Genomic DNA, 14,873 nt, shown 5'->3' with positions numbered 1-14,873 from the left:
GCATGATCGAGTTTATGCAGGAAAACCCCAGTCACTGTTCATGATTAGTGGGTCTAATTAGAAAGGTTCATCTTGTGGACCCCATGCGATGGACTCGTCTCCGGCTCGCAACGTGGGAAAGGAGAATCTTTTTAACGGCTTGATGTCGCGTAGATCGGTCCGTTATTGGATCAAATGGTCCAGAATTTTTTGCCGTTTCACACTCAGCTGAGGCTGGAGGCAGGCGGACAAAGAATATTTATTGGCTAATTCTGAAGTCCAGGTTTTACTAATCAAGAATTAAACCCCCGATCTCTTGCTTGGAGGGGAGAAAAAAAAGAAAAAGCACAGTCCGAACTAAAATTCGGGGTCACTTTATTAGCAAGTTTACAATACTCTTGCAATAGTTTTAGCCATGTTTATCTAATTTATTGAATTAAAAAAAATACAAGTCAATCCTTATTAAATTGGTTCTATGATACGGTATAATATTAAAATTTAAGCAAATGCGAGGAGTTTGCTAGAAAATTTTCAAATGCGGCATATTGATCTCTTTGTCTCTCTTGAAAACTATATCTATAATTTTATCTCATATATTTCGAAAAATCAGACAAATTATCAATAAATATTTTATAATGTAATATTTGACATTGTAGCATAAGGACATTGAAAATGAACTTTTCAATAGTAAGTTTTGCAATAAGTTTTTATCAATATATTATTAATTAAATATAGAAATCAATAAAATAATATAATTAATAATAATTTGGTAAAATTACTATTAATTATAATAAATAATACATCATATAATAATATATATTATTATATTTCAATATAAAGATATATTATAATAATAGCATTATTAGTAATTATCACTATGATATATTTTATCAATAAAAATATAACCTACCTATCCAAAGTCAGTAAGCTATCGCCACCTGAAAGTAAAACTTTAGCTCCATTAGGAGCCAAAGTCATTTTTGATCATTTTAGTTTAAAACAGTTTAAAGTTGATTTAAGCCTCAAAGTGACTTTGGGGTTCTACTTTGACACTCAACTAGCAAATGATAAAAACTTAATTTTACACATGTGACTTTTGCTATTCTCAGGAATCACTCACATCCCAATAGTGTTCTTGGGATTATCTGACTAATTCCCACCTAAACTCATCATTAAAATTGACATTGTGTTGTTTCATCACATGATATAATCATGTAAATTGTCTAACTTTTGGTAAACAACCTTGCTAAACACCAAACAATCACATGGAACTTGCTGAAATGAGAATCATCAGCAAATATAATCAAAATCTGAGAAAATCCGACTTTCTTTGTTTTTGAGGGGCAAATGTTGTTCCAAAAATTCAAGTTCGATTGTTTAATGAAAATTAAACAACAGTAGAGTCGTGAGAGCCTTGGCCCAGTCCAATAGGGAGGGTAATATTTGCAATTTAGATTTGGTAGTGGGGTGCGCCCGGCCCGTGCAGTAGTGCAACGCATGGGCGACGCTCGAGGGCCCCGGTGGCAGGCCACCGAGAAGGGCCCTCCCCCATAGAAAAATTAATTTAATATCATAGTGGGCCAATGGCCCACGTATCAGATATTAAACTGATAAGAACAGATACTACACTTGATCTTAGCCAAAAGGCCGAGAAAGGTATGATTTTAACGGCCTGCTCCCACCTCCTTTTATTCCAAGCGCACTTTATCTACATGTTGCACGTAGCCGATGTGGGACAAAGGACAAACGGCTCCTAGGATTCTTCTCGTTCAGTTTATTTTCTTCATCATCCTTCACGGTTTTGATGATCAAAAATCTGTTGTCATTGGAGAGGGCATAAGTATCTTCTTTTTAAGAAAAATATTTGTCTTTAAAGATAGAGTCAATGGATGGAACCCAATAGAATTGCACATGAGAGTGAAAAGAAAATAAATTTTAATGTGACTTTATTTTTTTTTTCAAGGATTACATGAAGTGCTTGTTGTTTTATCAATCATTTATTTCTTTGATAGTGAAGAAATGAAGATATAATATATATGAGTTAATAAATTTTTTCAGGGGTGTATCAAAAAATGCATTGTGTTTCACCGTATAGTTCTTTTATACTGCATTGTTTGATATCAAAGTTTGAGATTTTGTACCTATTCCTTCGCTTTGGCATTCCTGCTCATCCTTGCTCGTGCACGATTGGTCTAAGGTCACCAACTCCAAAACAACATTACATCATGTTTCCAATGTCATATGACATCATGATTGAAAAATACCATCACAATTATTGACTGCTAAATATTAAAATATTTAATAAAGAAAGCTTCCCCAATTTATTAAGGAAGTGAAAGCATGACTAAACGAAAAGAAAAAGAAAAGGAGGCAGTGATTACAATGAGAGTTTTACGTCTTCAAGTGATTTAAAATGTGTTATGAAAAGAATAGATGGTAAAAAAAAAAAAAATTTATCGGTTGCGGCATGGTGTCATTGTCCTTAAAAATAGATCGCGTCTCTCAGAGAATGAGTCTCGGTACAGCAGATAATGGCGGCTTTCAGGATATAACAACCAGATCACTCCAAAAGTACACTCACAGATGCAATGACACTAGCAAACAACTCAGAATCGCTCAGAAACACGAAAATAGAGAGAAATATGAAGAGGAAGAATAGGAAAGATATTCTGATTTTTAATTCTCGGATCTGATAGGGTTTAAAAAGAGAAAAGAGATGTTTTTAAATGGCACCATATTTGCTAAAAGACAAAACCCAAATCGATTTAAAATTTAAATTTAAAAAACTAAACGGCAAAAATAAGTCAGGCTTAAGCCGAACTCCCGCACCATCTGACCAACTCGAGCTTAAGTTTGAAAGGGTACCAAATGCTTCTAATGAAAGGGCACTTAATTAGAAGATGCGAAGAGGTTTCAATACTTGTACTGTGATGGGACTTTCAAAGCTTGCAGCCGAACATATTTTTGGCGAGAACTTGGCTGTATATAGTCTATTCTTGAAGGCAAGGCAAAGAAAAGATCTATCTTCTTGAGCACAACTGCTTTTCACATTGCCATACAAAACGGGCAAAGAAAAACTCCATTATTGATAAATCTACGACAGAAATCTATTGAGAAGATGTCATTGGTAAACTTGCAAAAACGATGCGTCAGCAATTCTTGAAGATCCGATAAGTGATTAGAGATCAAATAAAAACCCAAGTTGAAGGCCAGAAGCCAAGTCTATCAAGAGAGCCATGCATATGCTTGGATACACAGAATTTATCTTCCAAGCAGAAATTTTGGGTACGTTGCTATATATGATCATCAATAGAGACTGACATGATAACTCCATCGAGGTCAGGAAGCACTAGATATTTATGTTAAATTGCAACTTTTACAATGGAAGTTATATTTACGAGATTCAATTTTTTATGCGGACAACATTAGTGAAAGCCATATATCTAACATAAATCACATATATGTATGTTAAAGGTATGGATCTAGAATTAGCAACATTCCCTCCTAAAATTGTGTACATTACAATTTCATCTTTCCAATGGCATAGTTGCCTTACCCATAGTTATCGTTGCCAGCCCAGCCAGTTATCGAATTATATGTGTGACTACTCGTGCGAGCGTGTGTTTAGTTCCATATTGGTTATTTATTGGATAAATCTTAGGTATTTATACATAATCAAGTAACTCAAATAATATCTTTCAACTAGCTATTTTGGATGAGGTTTTGAGTTGTTACAAATAATATCAAAGCCGACCTGGCCCATAATCTATGTGGACTAGGAAATACTGTAGCACGGATTAATGAAGGCTGACCACATGCCTATCATAGTGCTTGTGATTAGATTTGAATAGATTTGAATACTTAGCCTAACGAGGACGTTAGGGCTTGAAGCCTTGAATAGGGGGAGTGTGTGATGAACTATGCAAGCAGGTGTTTATTCCTACATTGGTTATTCGCCGATCTTGGGTACTTATATAAAACTAAGAAACATAAAAAGATACCTTCCGACTAGCCCTTTTGAATGAGGTCCTGAGTCATGACAAATGGTATCAGAGCGGATCCGGCCCATAACCTATGTGAACTAGCGGATAATGCAGATGGGTTCATGGAGGCTGACCATGGGCCTATCGTAGTACCTGTGATTAGATTTGAATAAATTAGAACACTTAGCCTGACGAGGACGTTAGGGCCTGAATAGGGGGGAGTATGTGACGATCCGTGCGGGCATGTGTTTCGTCCCACATCGGTTATTCGCCGATCTTGGATACTTATACAGGACTAAGAAATCCTCAAAAATACCTTCCGGCTAGTATTTTTTGGTGAGGTCCTAAGCCATGACAAATGATATCAAAGAAGATCTGGTCTATAATTTATGTAGACTAGAGAACACTACAACACCGATCTATTGGGGTTAATTATGGGATGATCCCACCCATGACTTTGTTTACTCCCGCACATTATTGTTACGGAATAATCATTATTTATTAAAAAATAATAATAAACCAACACCGAACTTTGCAAAGTTCTGATGGGTTAATTTTAATGATCTATTTCGGAGGTACGCAAGTTGGCGCGGAGTTTGTTATGAGAGACCCGAATGCCAGGATATTGGCAGCAGGTGGCTGCCAGATATTCGATGTTTCGATTTCTGGTGCAGAGTTGAGGTCGTGTGGGTAGACCTTCGACATGTCCGGCTAGGTTTGCGAGCTCGTTTAGTCATCCTGAAGGGCGGCTCGGCCATGGTTATCAGATGGATTCAGAGGAGTCCGAGGGGTATGGATGACGACCACCCTCTGCTTCGTGACATCTGGGTGATGACGAGGGATGGAGTGGCCTTTCAAGCCAAACATGTCTTCCATAAAATTAATGGGGCTGCGGATTGGGTGGCCGCCTATATGGCCAGCCATACAGATAGTACCGTGTAGGCTGAAGATAGAAAGCTACCTCGGGCACTTCGAGATATTTAGTTTTCTAATTTTATTAGATATATTCGTACTCGTCACATATAAATCGTCCGTCCTAGCAATAACAAAAAAAAAAACTGCAAAGTTCTTTAGATATAGGTACCTCAAGGCATGATTAGACTATGCTGATTGAACAAATCACCTATATCACAGTAGAACCTTATTTCAATTAATAAATATCTTATAAAAGTTTTATTTGATTGTTAATTTTGTATAGAAAAATCAGATTATTCATAAATAATGATGTAATTCAGGGAGTCTGAGATAATTTTGCGCTTGATCTTGAGTATGAGACAGATGAAACAAATATATCAAGACACCTAATATACATTTATTAAATATCTAATATATATATATATATATATATATATATATATATATATATATATATATATATATATATATATATATATATATATATATATATATATATATATATTGTAACAACTTATAAGAAATTGAGCCTAGTCTACTTGGGCGGTCTAGATGTAAGAGTTGGAGTAGGAGACAAAGAAAAAAAATCCTATTCGACTTGGAGCAGGAGATCGAAAAAAGGGATAGAGCTTTGTTTGACGTAAACTAGAAGATGGACTCCTCCTCCATCATAATTTCTGCTAGACCACGCAGAAGTCTTAGGTTCAAAGAGAGATTATCGAAATTATGTAGACCTATAGTTTGGTTTCACTTGCAAAGTAAATAATGATTTGTCCTTTCTATTTTTTTATTTATATAGTATTATTTTTATATCAAATAAATTGTTAATCGATTTATGTGATTTATGAATTTTATGAGATGGCATTTTGAATGAAAAATAAATATGTAATTCAGAGTAATATTTTTTAGACTATTTTTATAATGTTTATTGTTTGTACATTGCTTATGCATATTTTAATTGGATTTTGATACATATTTTTTTTAATAAAATTTTTTGACATGTATTAGATTTGAACTTTTAGCATAACTACGTTTTAGACTCGACTAATTGGAGGTTATACATTGGTACTTCGATTATTATTGAGCTCGCTGATTCTATTTTTGGCCCTTTTACAAGATATAAGTACAGTATTCTATCCTACTTTACTAGATATAAGTGCGGTTTTATTTTTGGCCTAGCTATAGAGTATAAGTGTGGCCATAGTTAAAGGCTGTTGAATTGAATGTGATTTGTTTCGAATCGGATTTATGATTATATATTTGAATATTTGGAAGATATAGATTTTAATTGATTAACAGAATTTATTATGTTTTTACACTGATTCATGGTAATTTATACTTTAATATTGTATCTTATAATATTATATGAATTATCTAGTTAGGATATTCGTTACTTATTAAGCTGTCGAGCTTATTATTTATTTTTTTTTTTCAGATTCTAAGAACTAAAATAGTATGGTCGGAAGAGTGACTAGAGGCAAAGTTTTGACATCTTTAATTTAGTTCAGAATTTGACTAGAGTTTGATATAAGATCTTTTAAATATTGTTAGTTCTGTAAAATATTAAAATTTAGTTCTAATTATTTAAATTTAAATTTGAACATTAGTTATTTAAATTTATTCCAATGCTTGATCATGATATGATGTTGAGATGCCTTGCATGCTTGTGAGGAGGGTTTCTAGCCACGACCTCCGATTCTCAATCTCGGATCATGACATATATTTCAAAAAATATATATATATTCTTTAAATTGTTGCCCATCATATATTTAAATTGACGAATAGAAAGTTATGAGACCTCAATAAAAATAATTTAATTTTTTCTTGCAATACTGATAACTAACTTTTTTTATAATACAAAATTCATATTTAGTTACACTGGGATACACATAAAAGAGCTCTAGTCTATTCACCTTTAAAGATAAACAATTAATCTAATATTTCTCTAAAATAGATATTACTGTAATCGATCATCCATCTTCGTTGATTCACCGAGCCTCATCTCCCCCGCAGCTCATGGTTGACATCTGTATCAGGTCAGTAAACGAGTGTTGATTTGATGAGTGATTTCTAACTTTTTATCTTCCATTAATTATTTTTTATAAGTAAAAAGAATATTTCGCGGCTGGTCATATGCATATTAAGAATAGTTTAATAATAATATAATTCGATTATTAATAAATTTTTACGAACTGCACTCGTACATGACGTGTGCGTATATTACCAATCATACTTTATGCACCGTTTGATGGACGGAGTTTCGTAAAAACGTGCGGTTGTGATCGGCAATGTGGCGAAGGATATAATTTCTCCACGGCGGTCCTGCTCCGCCAGCTGGCCCAATGACGGCCGTCGAGACTGGGAATTCCTAGGAGCGAAGGCGATGCCTGAGTGGAAGGAAGACTAAGGGCATCGTTGACCGCGGTCTCGCGTGACCTGAGCAAGACCAGGTCAATATCAGGCAGCAGAGTGCCTCGTGGCAGCGTGTCATATTTCAATGTCGAAATGGACGTATGAGTTACGGGGATCCACATGGGAGTCTCGTGGCCCCAAGCCGTCTCGGGAAGGAGAAAATTTGCTGTCACGGCATCACCTCGAAGATGCGAATACGTACGTCGTACGCACCCCGACGACACTCCTAACGCCGTTATGTAACAGAAACGTGGCGCTATTTCAACCGCGTTCCACCACTTCTTTATCTCACCAGTGCTGTGCTGCCTGGTGTAGGCCCACGAGGTCCCCGTGCTCCTTCCCTTGAGCCGGTTAGGCCCAGATCAGACAGACAGTGGACCGGCTAAGACTGACCCTGCTCCCATTGACCAGCACAATTATATTGAACCAACCCATTGAACAGACTCAAAGTAGAGCTGGCTGCACCCATTTTTAGCCCTTAATATATATATCACATTATGATATTATCAGCAAGATAAACAAGAAAATGTGAAGCCACTTCAAATATTCAATATAGAGCTAGCTAGTGGCACCCTCCCATAATTTACTTATATTTTGCAAGTACAATATCCATGTTTTTTTCCCCAAAGTGCTAAAGGGAAAAATAATGGTGCTTATCCCATACCTAACACCATCTATCTTCTGTGTATCACACCAACCTTTTATTTCTTTGCCAAAAATATATAAATTATTTTTTTTCTTTTTAGTACATGACGGATAGAGATATCTTCCATACAAAGGATTCATCTTCCCACTCATAAATCTACCATAATTTTTACAAACAAATAAATGAAAAAAATTTGAAAATGCTTTGAGACCTACGCAAAGTGCAATTCAATTTGCAAAACAACATCAATCATTCTTCGGTATAACAGATATGATCCGAATCTAGTGCAGGACACAATTTTAAAATTTAGAGGATTGCGCATGGGTCCTTGAACTTCATCTCTCTCATTATACATGATAAGATTTATAATCTTGGAACTGTTTTAAGTTTATAATTTATCCGTAAAATAGGCTCGAATGAGTATACAGCCCGACCAAATAAGCCAAGTTCAAGGGAGAGTACAAGTAATCGAACCAAATCTACAAATACCTCAGTGGGCCACCAATGGTGGGGGGAACAAGGACTGATGGAGGGTGGCACACCTTATCGCCGCAAAGCAGTGCGGCAGAATTCTTTTTTTAACTCATTGCGGAAGTCGCACTTTCCAAGCTCTCCCCGCTGTAAAACACTTACATCGGACAGATGGATCGATAGATACGTCTAGTCGGCAATCTGCAACCGAAAAGCTCCCAATCTCTTTCCTGTTCTTCTGTCATTTTGTTCCCTCCTGCCAGAGAAAATGAAAGAATAAAAGGAGAGAGGGAGAGAGAGAGAGAGAGAGAGAGCTGTGAGGTGGTGGGTCTTTTCTCTGTGCGATTGATGCCTAATTTCTTCAATTTCTATTCGTTCTCTGAATCGAAATGGAGCGGTACGAGGTATTGAGGGCTATCGGATCTGGTAATTTTGGGGTGGCCAAGCTGGTTAGAGATGTTTGGACCAAGGAACTCTATGCCGCGAAGCTTATAGAGAGAGGACAGAAGGTTGCACCTCTTTTCCTTTCCCTGTTTTCTGGCTGGATTCTGCTTAAAAATCCAATTTTGTTATCTGGTGATTGCGTAGATTGCCAAATTAGCAATCTTTTTGAAGGTTTTTCTATTTGTTCATCGCCGTTGACGAAGGTGTTTGTTTTGTGGGACTGAGGAGACTTCTGCTGTGATGACAGAAGGTTCCTCGTCCTTTTATATCTCTACTTTCTCTTATTTTCTTTCAGCGGCACTGTTTAGAAATCCAATCTCGATAACTGGATTTTGCTTAGCTTGCGCAGTTTGTGACTTTTCTTGAGTATTTGTTATCTGCTGTTTTACTGATACCTTTTAAGTTGCAAGTACTTATAAATCAGATGTTTGCTTCGGTGGACAGATTGATGAGCATGTTCAGAGAGAGATCATGAATCACAGATCATTGAGACATCCAAATATAGTTAGATTCAAGGAGGTATTTATTGCTATCCCTATGAAATGGACCTTTTTCCGTGTCATGTTAAGATGGCACTTTGAGCATCTTTCTCTTGCCTTACCTTGTATGCCCCATGAAGATTATATGAGTCGACTTATGTACTTTACACCGATTAGATGCATTATCTCTGTCTACTCTGATGATATTGCCGATCCTGGTTATCATCAAGTTTCGATCAATTACTGGATTCAATATTTTAACAAGAGAAGTACCTGTTCAATGTGTATATAATAAAAGACTTCTTGATGAGGATTCTCTTTATGGAGGACTTGGTGGGGTTCTATTGTCAAAGTTGGAGTTGTGAACTTGTGTAACGATTCTCCATTGCTTTTGCAGAAAGAGCACAAGATAATTCGAGGATATGAAAGAACAAACGATTTTTGTAGAAATCAAAACAATTTCCAGTTGACGATAATGAGGACAAGCATAACAGAGACATAACATTTAGTTTTTTGATTGCAGATATCTTATCTCTTATCACGAAACTGTACACATATTATACCGTGGAATTTTGGCATTTCCTGATTTTTTTTCTGCCTGTCTCGATTAGTTTCTGTTCTATAATTGATGCCAAGGAAGTTCTCTGTCCTAACTAATTTTGTGAAATCTTTCCACACTCTGTTTCTTAATGTTTACGAGGATGCTGTCCTAAGGGCTTGCTCTTGGGGGAGGTCCAAGGTTCTAACTTTGGTGGTGGCACAGTTCCACCATATTGCTTTAAAAAAAAAAACTAGAACAAGAAGTATTCCTCGATACATTTAACTGCCACTAAAATCTCATCATTGAAAAAGGATGACATGTACCTGTCAATAATTTTTTTGGTGTAAATATAATTTCACATTTTTTAATTGTATGCCAGCCAGATATGTTTGAAATCTAACAAGATATAAGAAGTATGACATGGATGTCCACTAAATCTCTTGGTATTCAATTCTCTTGCAACATTGTAGAAGTTGGTTGATTTGATTCAGTTTGCTAACTGAATGACATTGGGGCCCCTATAACTTTATTCTGTTTTTGGAACTTGAAGTTGCTTGCTGATGGTGCTGTCACATGTCCTTGATTTTTCTGAATATTTTATGAATGTACGATGTGCCTAAGATGCCATTTTTTTTTTTGCTTTTTCAACAATGTTTGATATTTATTGCTCAATGCATGTCATGTAGCTTGTAAATCTCTTTGTAATAAAATTCTCTTCTATAAATGAGTCAGAAACATTCCTTGCTTGCACTAACAATGCAAAGGGATATCATGAGGGGATAGTGAGAGGATTATAGAACCCAAATGGTGCACCTTTGTTTTCCTCTTTCCCACAGTTTAATGATGTTTGCTGTTACACTAAAACCTTGGTTACTTTAGATACTTTAGATAGAATTAACTCTGCTAAAACAGTCCAAATAAAATTGCATGCTCATATTTTAATGTCTTCTTCATTTTCAGTCTAGTGTTGTTGGAAATAGATAATGTTGAGACTTTCAACATATAAATTTCCTCGTCTATTTATTTCTTTGACTATATTTACATTTTCTGACCTAATATTTAATGGGAATAGAGTAGGACTGATGTCCCAACTCTTCCTTTTTCAAAAATTTCTCTGCAAGTTTCCCAAGAGATCGATGTTAAATCAACACAAAGAACATATGAATAACCCTGATTTGAGGAATTACCACCCAGAAAACTTCCACTTGTGGGGAGGCCACCACAAGATCAGCTCCTAAACTGGTGCCAGCCCTGATTCTTTAGGGTTATTCACCTCTTCTCATTTTAATTTAGCATTTTTCATGTCCAAAATTAACTACTGAGCTTTCTTCCTGAAGAACTTTTGCTTCTCATGTGCCATAAAAAGCTTAGTTTCTTAAATTTGCATGGCACATTTTCCATACACTAACTTAAATGTGCTCGATCAGTCCTGTTATATAGTGAAGTATTATTATGTGAAAGTTTTCCCTCCTTTAATTGGGTATTAAATTATGAAACAGAGTTTAGCTATTTTATCTCCAGGCAATCTTAAACTAAGTTATCAGCAAGCAGGTTACTTGGTCAACCATGGTATTCTCATTAAGTAGGTAAATAATCTATCGTTGTTACTTGTCACTTGTGATGATGATATCTCAATATTAAGAACCTTGTTATACATTACTCGGAGCTTCTATTGTGAACTGTAGAGTAATCTGGCTCGACATTATATAGCTTGCTAGAATCTGATGGTAAGGTTGTATCAAACACAAGAGTATGGTTTAACCGTAATCTGTTTCTGAATAGCAGCATTTTCTATTTCTGAAAGATGTTCTGTTAATCCTTTCAGAATTTATATTTATATTTATGTTTATATATTTACAGGTATGTCTTAAGACTAGTCAGAATACTAGTCTATTAGTTACATTGCGTTTGGATTGTTGCTTGATTTACAGGCACATGCTAGAACATTAACCTGCTTCTGTCCATTATCATTTATATGAGTTTATTTTTGGATAGTGGGTTTTCAGGACATTCCCCATGTCTAAATTGCTGATACACCACTGCTTTGATAGAATACTGCGTACTGAAAAACCAATTATCTATTCCTAAAATCCACAGTATCTATGTGCATTTAAAGCAGTGCTTTTTTCCTAAAAATGCAATTTTGTATAGCACAGAGTTAATAGGATTTACATAGTGTTCACCATAAACCATGATGGTTTACATGTCATTCATTCTATTTCTAGGCTGCTAATGATAGCATGATAATGTAAAGTTCTCTATGATATTATGAGTTGTATAGATAAATATTACCTCTCTTAAATAGCAGCCTTAGTAAGTAAACCTCTAAATTCACTTTATCTCTTTGTTACATAGGCTGTGTCCCTCCCAAGCCCGATATCTCCTATGATGAAAGAGCTTGTTCAACCACTGAATGGACTTTTGACTCTTTAGGCTTAGATTATAGAGGTGGGAGAAGCTGAAACTTGCACAAAGCCCAATTAATTACATTTTTTGATGTAACAATTAATTACATCATGAAAGAAGTTAATCAACTTTTCCATCTTTACAATGGCCTCTCATAACTCGAGGCACCATGAAAGGAGTTTCTGAAAAAAATTTCCTACTGAATCCATGCCATTATAAGGTAGGCCAGATTAGATATGTGATTTTGAAAAACTAACTGAACAATAACTTATTTGTTTCCAAAGCATCATAGTTCTAGTTTCTCTCATGTTGAGGTCTAGCCTGCTAAATCTGACCATTTGTGACTATGCCTCTCTCTTATAATTGGTTCTGTGTTGCTTTATTGAAAAATCCGGTGTCCACTATATGATTAAACCAAAAAATTTCGTTCCAGGTCTTGCTGACACCAACACATCTAGCCATAGTTATGGAATATGCTGCTGGTGGTGAGCTTTTTGAGAGGATATGCAGTGCAGGGAGATTCAGCGAGGATGAGGTAGAAATGTGCTCTCATTGTCTTCAATTTTGTTTATATGATATATAAGTAAAGTTTATATTTGATTTGATTGTTGTTTGTCACATTTGAAACAGGCACGTTTTTTCTTTCAACAATTGATTTCAGGAGTCAGCTATTGTCATTCCATGGTATTTATTTGTGTTTGTCCTGCCCTAGTAAAACTCCATATCCTATTACATGTATTGATAGCTTTTTGATTCTTGACGTGGCAGCAAATATGTCATCGAGATCTTAAGCTGGAAAATACTTTATTGGATGGTAGCACAGCACCCCGCCTTAAGATATGTGATTTTGGTTACTCAAAGGTAATTAACTGTTGTAAGGCTAGAAATTTCGGCTCAAGACAAATACATGACCATATCTTTCTCATCTTCCAGTCTTCGGTGCTGCATTCCCAACCAAAATCCACTGTCGGCACACCAGCTTACATTGCGCCAGAGGTTTTTTCAAGAAAGCAATATGATGGAAAGGTTAGTTAGGTTTACATTTTCCTCTATTGTCTAAGAGCTTTTTTACCGAAACTAATCAACTGGTTGGTGAAAACTCTAGATTGCAGATGTCTGGTCATGTGGAGTAACATTATATGTAATGCTTGTCGGTGCTTATCCCTTTGAGGACCCAGATGATCCAAGAAATTTTCGAAAGACAATTGGGGTGAGTATCTAGCACCCTTTCAGAGCTAGAAAGATGATCGGAAAATTCTTGGTGCTTCTTGCAGCAATTCCAGAAATCTTGCTCTATCTGACTTTCTTATATAGTCTGAGTGGACCATAATTAGAGTGTGATATTGTCTTTTATCTGCTGGTCTCATGGAGATGATTTTTCCTTGATCGCCGAAAATTTCAGTTCAAGCTAATATTTACCTTAACATGTTTTAGCATTGTTAACTAAAGAAAAATCTTTTACTTTGGCAGCGGATACTTAGCGTCCAGTACTCTATTCCAGATTATGTACGAGTATCAATGGAGTGTAGACATCTTTTGTCTCGGATATTTGTTGCTAATCCTGAACAGGTAAAACCTTCTGAGGGACTTGGTCGCTTTTCGAGCTTTGCCATGCATATATGGAATGGAGACAGCAATTTATATATTTTATGACTTTTGAAAGCTGATTTTGTCACTGTTTTGGGATATCGCTCTTCCAATTTTTGCTGAACCATTTATTCCATTGCTTTCATTATTTTTTTTTGGCACCATTTTTGTTTCGACTAAATGTATCAGTACATCTCATAGGCATTCATCTGTGGCAGTTGATGGTGTTATTACTCTGTTTGGTGCTTTCTTGCAGAGGATCACCATTCCAGAAATAAAAATCCACCCATGGTTCCTAAGGAACCTGCCAATCGAGCTAACAGATGAGTACCAGAGCGGATTGCAGAATTCCAACACCAACACCTCATCCCAAAGCGTCGAAGAAATCATGACCATCATACAAGAGGCACGGAAGCCTACTGAGGGTCCAAAACTTGGTGGCGAGCACTTTGTTGGCAGCAGCAGCATGGACCTAGATGACATGGATGCAGATGCGGACCTTGATGATATTGAGACGAGCGGAGATTTTGTTTGTGCTCTTTAAATGTCAAGAATACAGAATCTGCCTGCTAGCATCTAGTTGTTGTGTGAGTTATTTCTTCTTGAGACGAAAGCAGGATCGTCAACTCGACGAGGAACAATTCCAATTTGTCATGGGTAGAGATATGTTGTCGTGTAAATGAACCAAGTGAATATCTCATGAACCTTTGACGAACTAAGCACCATTTGTTTGCTCTTATGTTAAAATCTTGGTTACTTTAGATATAATTAATAGACTTAATTAACTTCGCTAGTACGCTCCAATCAACATTGAACGTTTAGGCTCCGTTTGGAGGGATTTTTGAGGGACCAAAAAATACTTTATGATCCTCTAAAAGCACTTTTGGATTGAAAAAAAGGTGTTTTGGTAAAAATTTCCGAAAGTTGTTTTAGTTTTTCTAAAAAGCTAAAAACAGTTTTTTGAGAGAAGCTTCATTTTAGAGCTTTTCGAAAAAATTGTTTTGAACTTT

At 35.9% G+C, this 14,873-nt stretch overlaps 1 protein-coding gene and 1 non-coding gene across 4 annotated transcripts; one reads left to right on the top strand and one right to left on the bottom strand.

The window, feature by feature from the left end:
- Nucleotides 1–1,441: 1,441 nt before the first annotated feature.
- LOC113463451 (U2 spliceosomal RNA) lies at nucleotides 1,442–1,639 on the bottom strand. Its single transcript, XR_003387684.3, has one exon. It is a non-coding gene; the product is annotated as a U2 spliceosomal RNA (small nuclear RNA).
- A 6,805-nt stretch (nucleotides 1,640–8,444) lies between these two features.
- On the top strand, nucleotides 8,445–14,582 carry LOC103717964 (serine/threonine-protein kinase SAPK2). 3 transcript variants are annotated; one of them, XM_008806556.5, is made up of 9 exons: nucleotides 8,445–8,915; nucleotides 9,295–9,369; nucleotides 12,710–12,811; nucleotides 12,907–12,960; nucleotides 13,045–13,137; nucleotides 13,210–13,302; nucleotides 13,382–13,486; nucleotides 13,747–13,845; nucleotides 14,120–14,582. In XM_008806556.5, exons 1-9 carry the CDS (start codon nucleotides 8,796–8,798, stop codon nucleotides 14,405–14,407), a joined length of 1,029 nt encoding a protein of 342 aa, XP_008804778.1. In that variant the 5' UTR covers nucleotides 8,445–8,795; the 3' UTR covers nucleotides 14,408–14,582. The 3 variants fall into 3 exon arrangements, with proteins under 3 accessions (XP_008804778.1, XP_026664603.1, XP_008804779.1); XM_026808802.3 differs by having other exon boundaries at nucleotides 8,542–8,915; nucleotides 13,045–13,302; XM_008806557.5 differs by lacking the exon at nucleotides 9,295–9,369 and having other exon boundaries at nucleotides 8,639–8,915.
- Nucleotides 14,583–14,873: the final 291 nt, after the last annotated feature.

The sequence above is a fragment of the Phoenix dactylifera genome, chromosome 5 (assembly GCF_051530095.1).
Source record: "Phoenix dactylifera cultivar Ajwa chromosome 5, Ajwa_hap1_PhDact_Kaust_v1.1, whole genome shotgun sequence".
Taxonomy (NCBI): Eukaryota; Viridiplantae; Streptophyta; class Magnoliopsida; order Arecales; family Arecaceae; genus Phoenix; species Phoenix dactylifera.
This window is presented reverse-complemented; position numbering and strand designations above follow the sequence as displayed.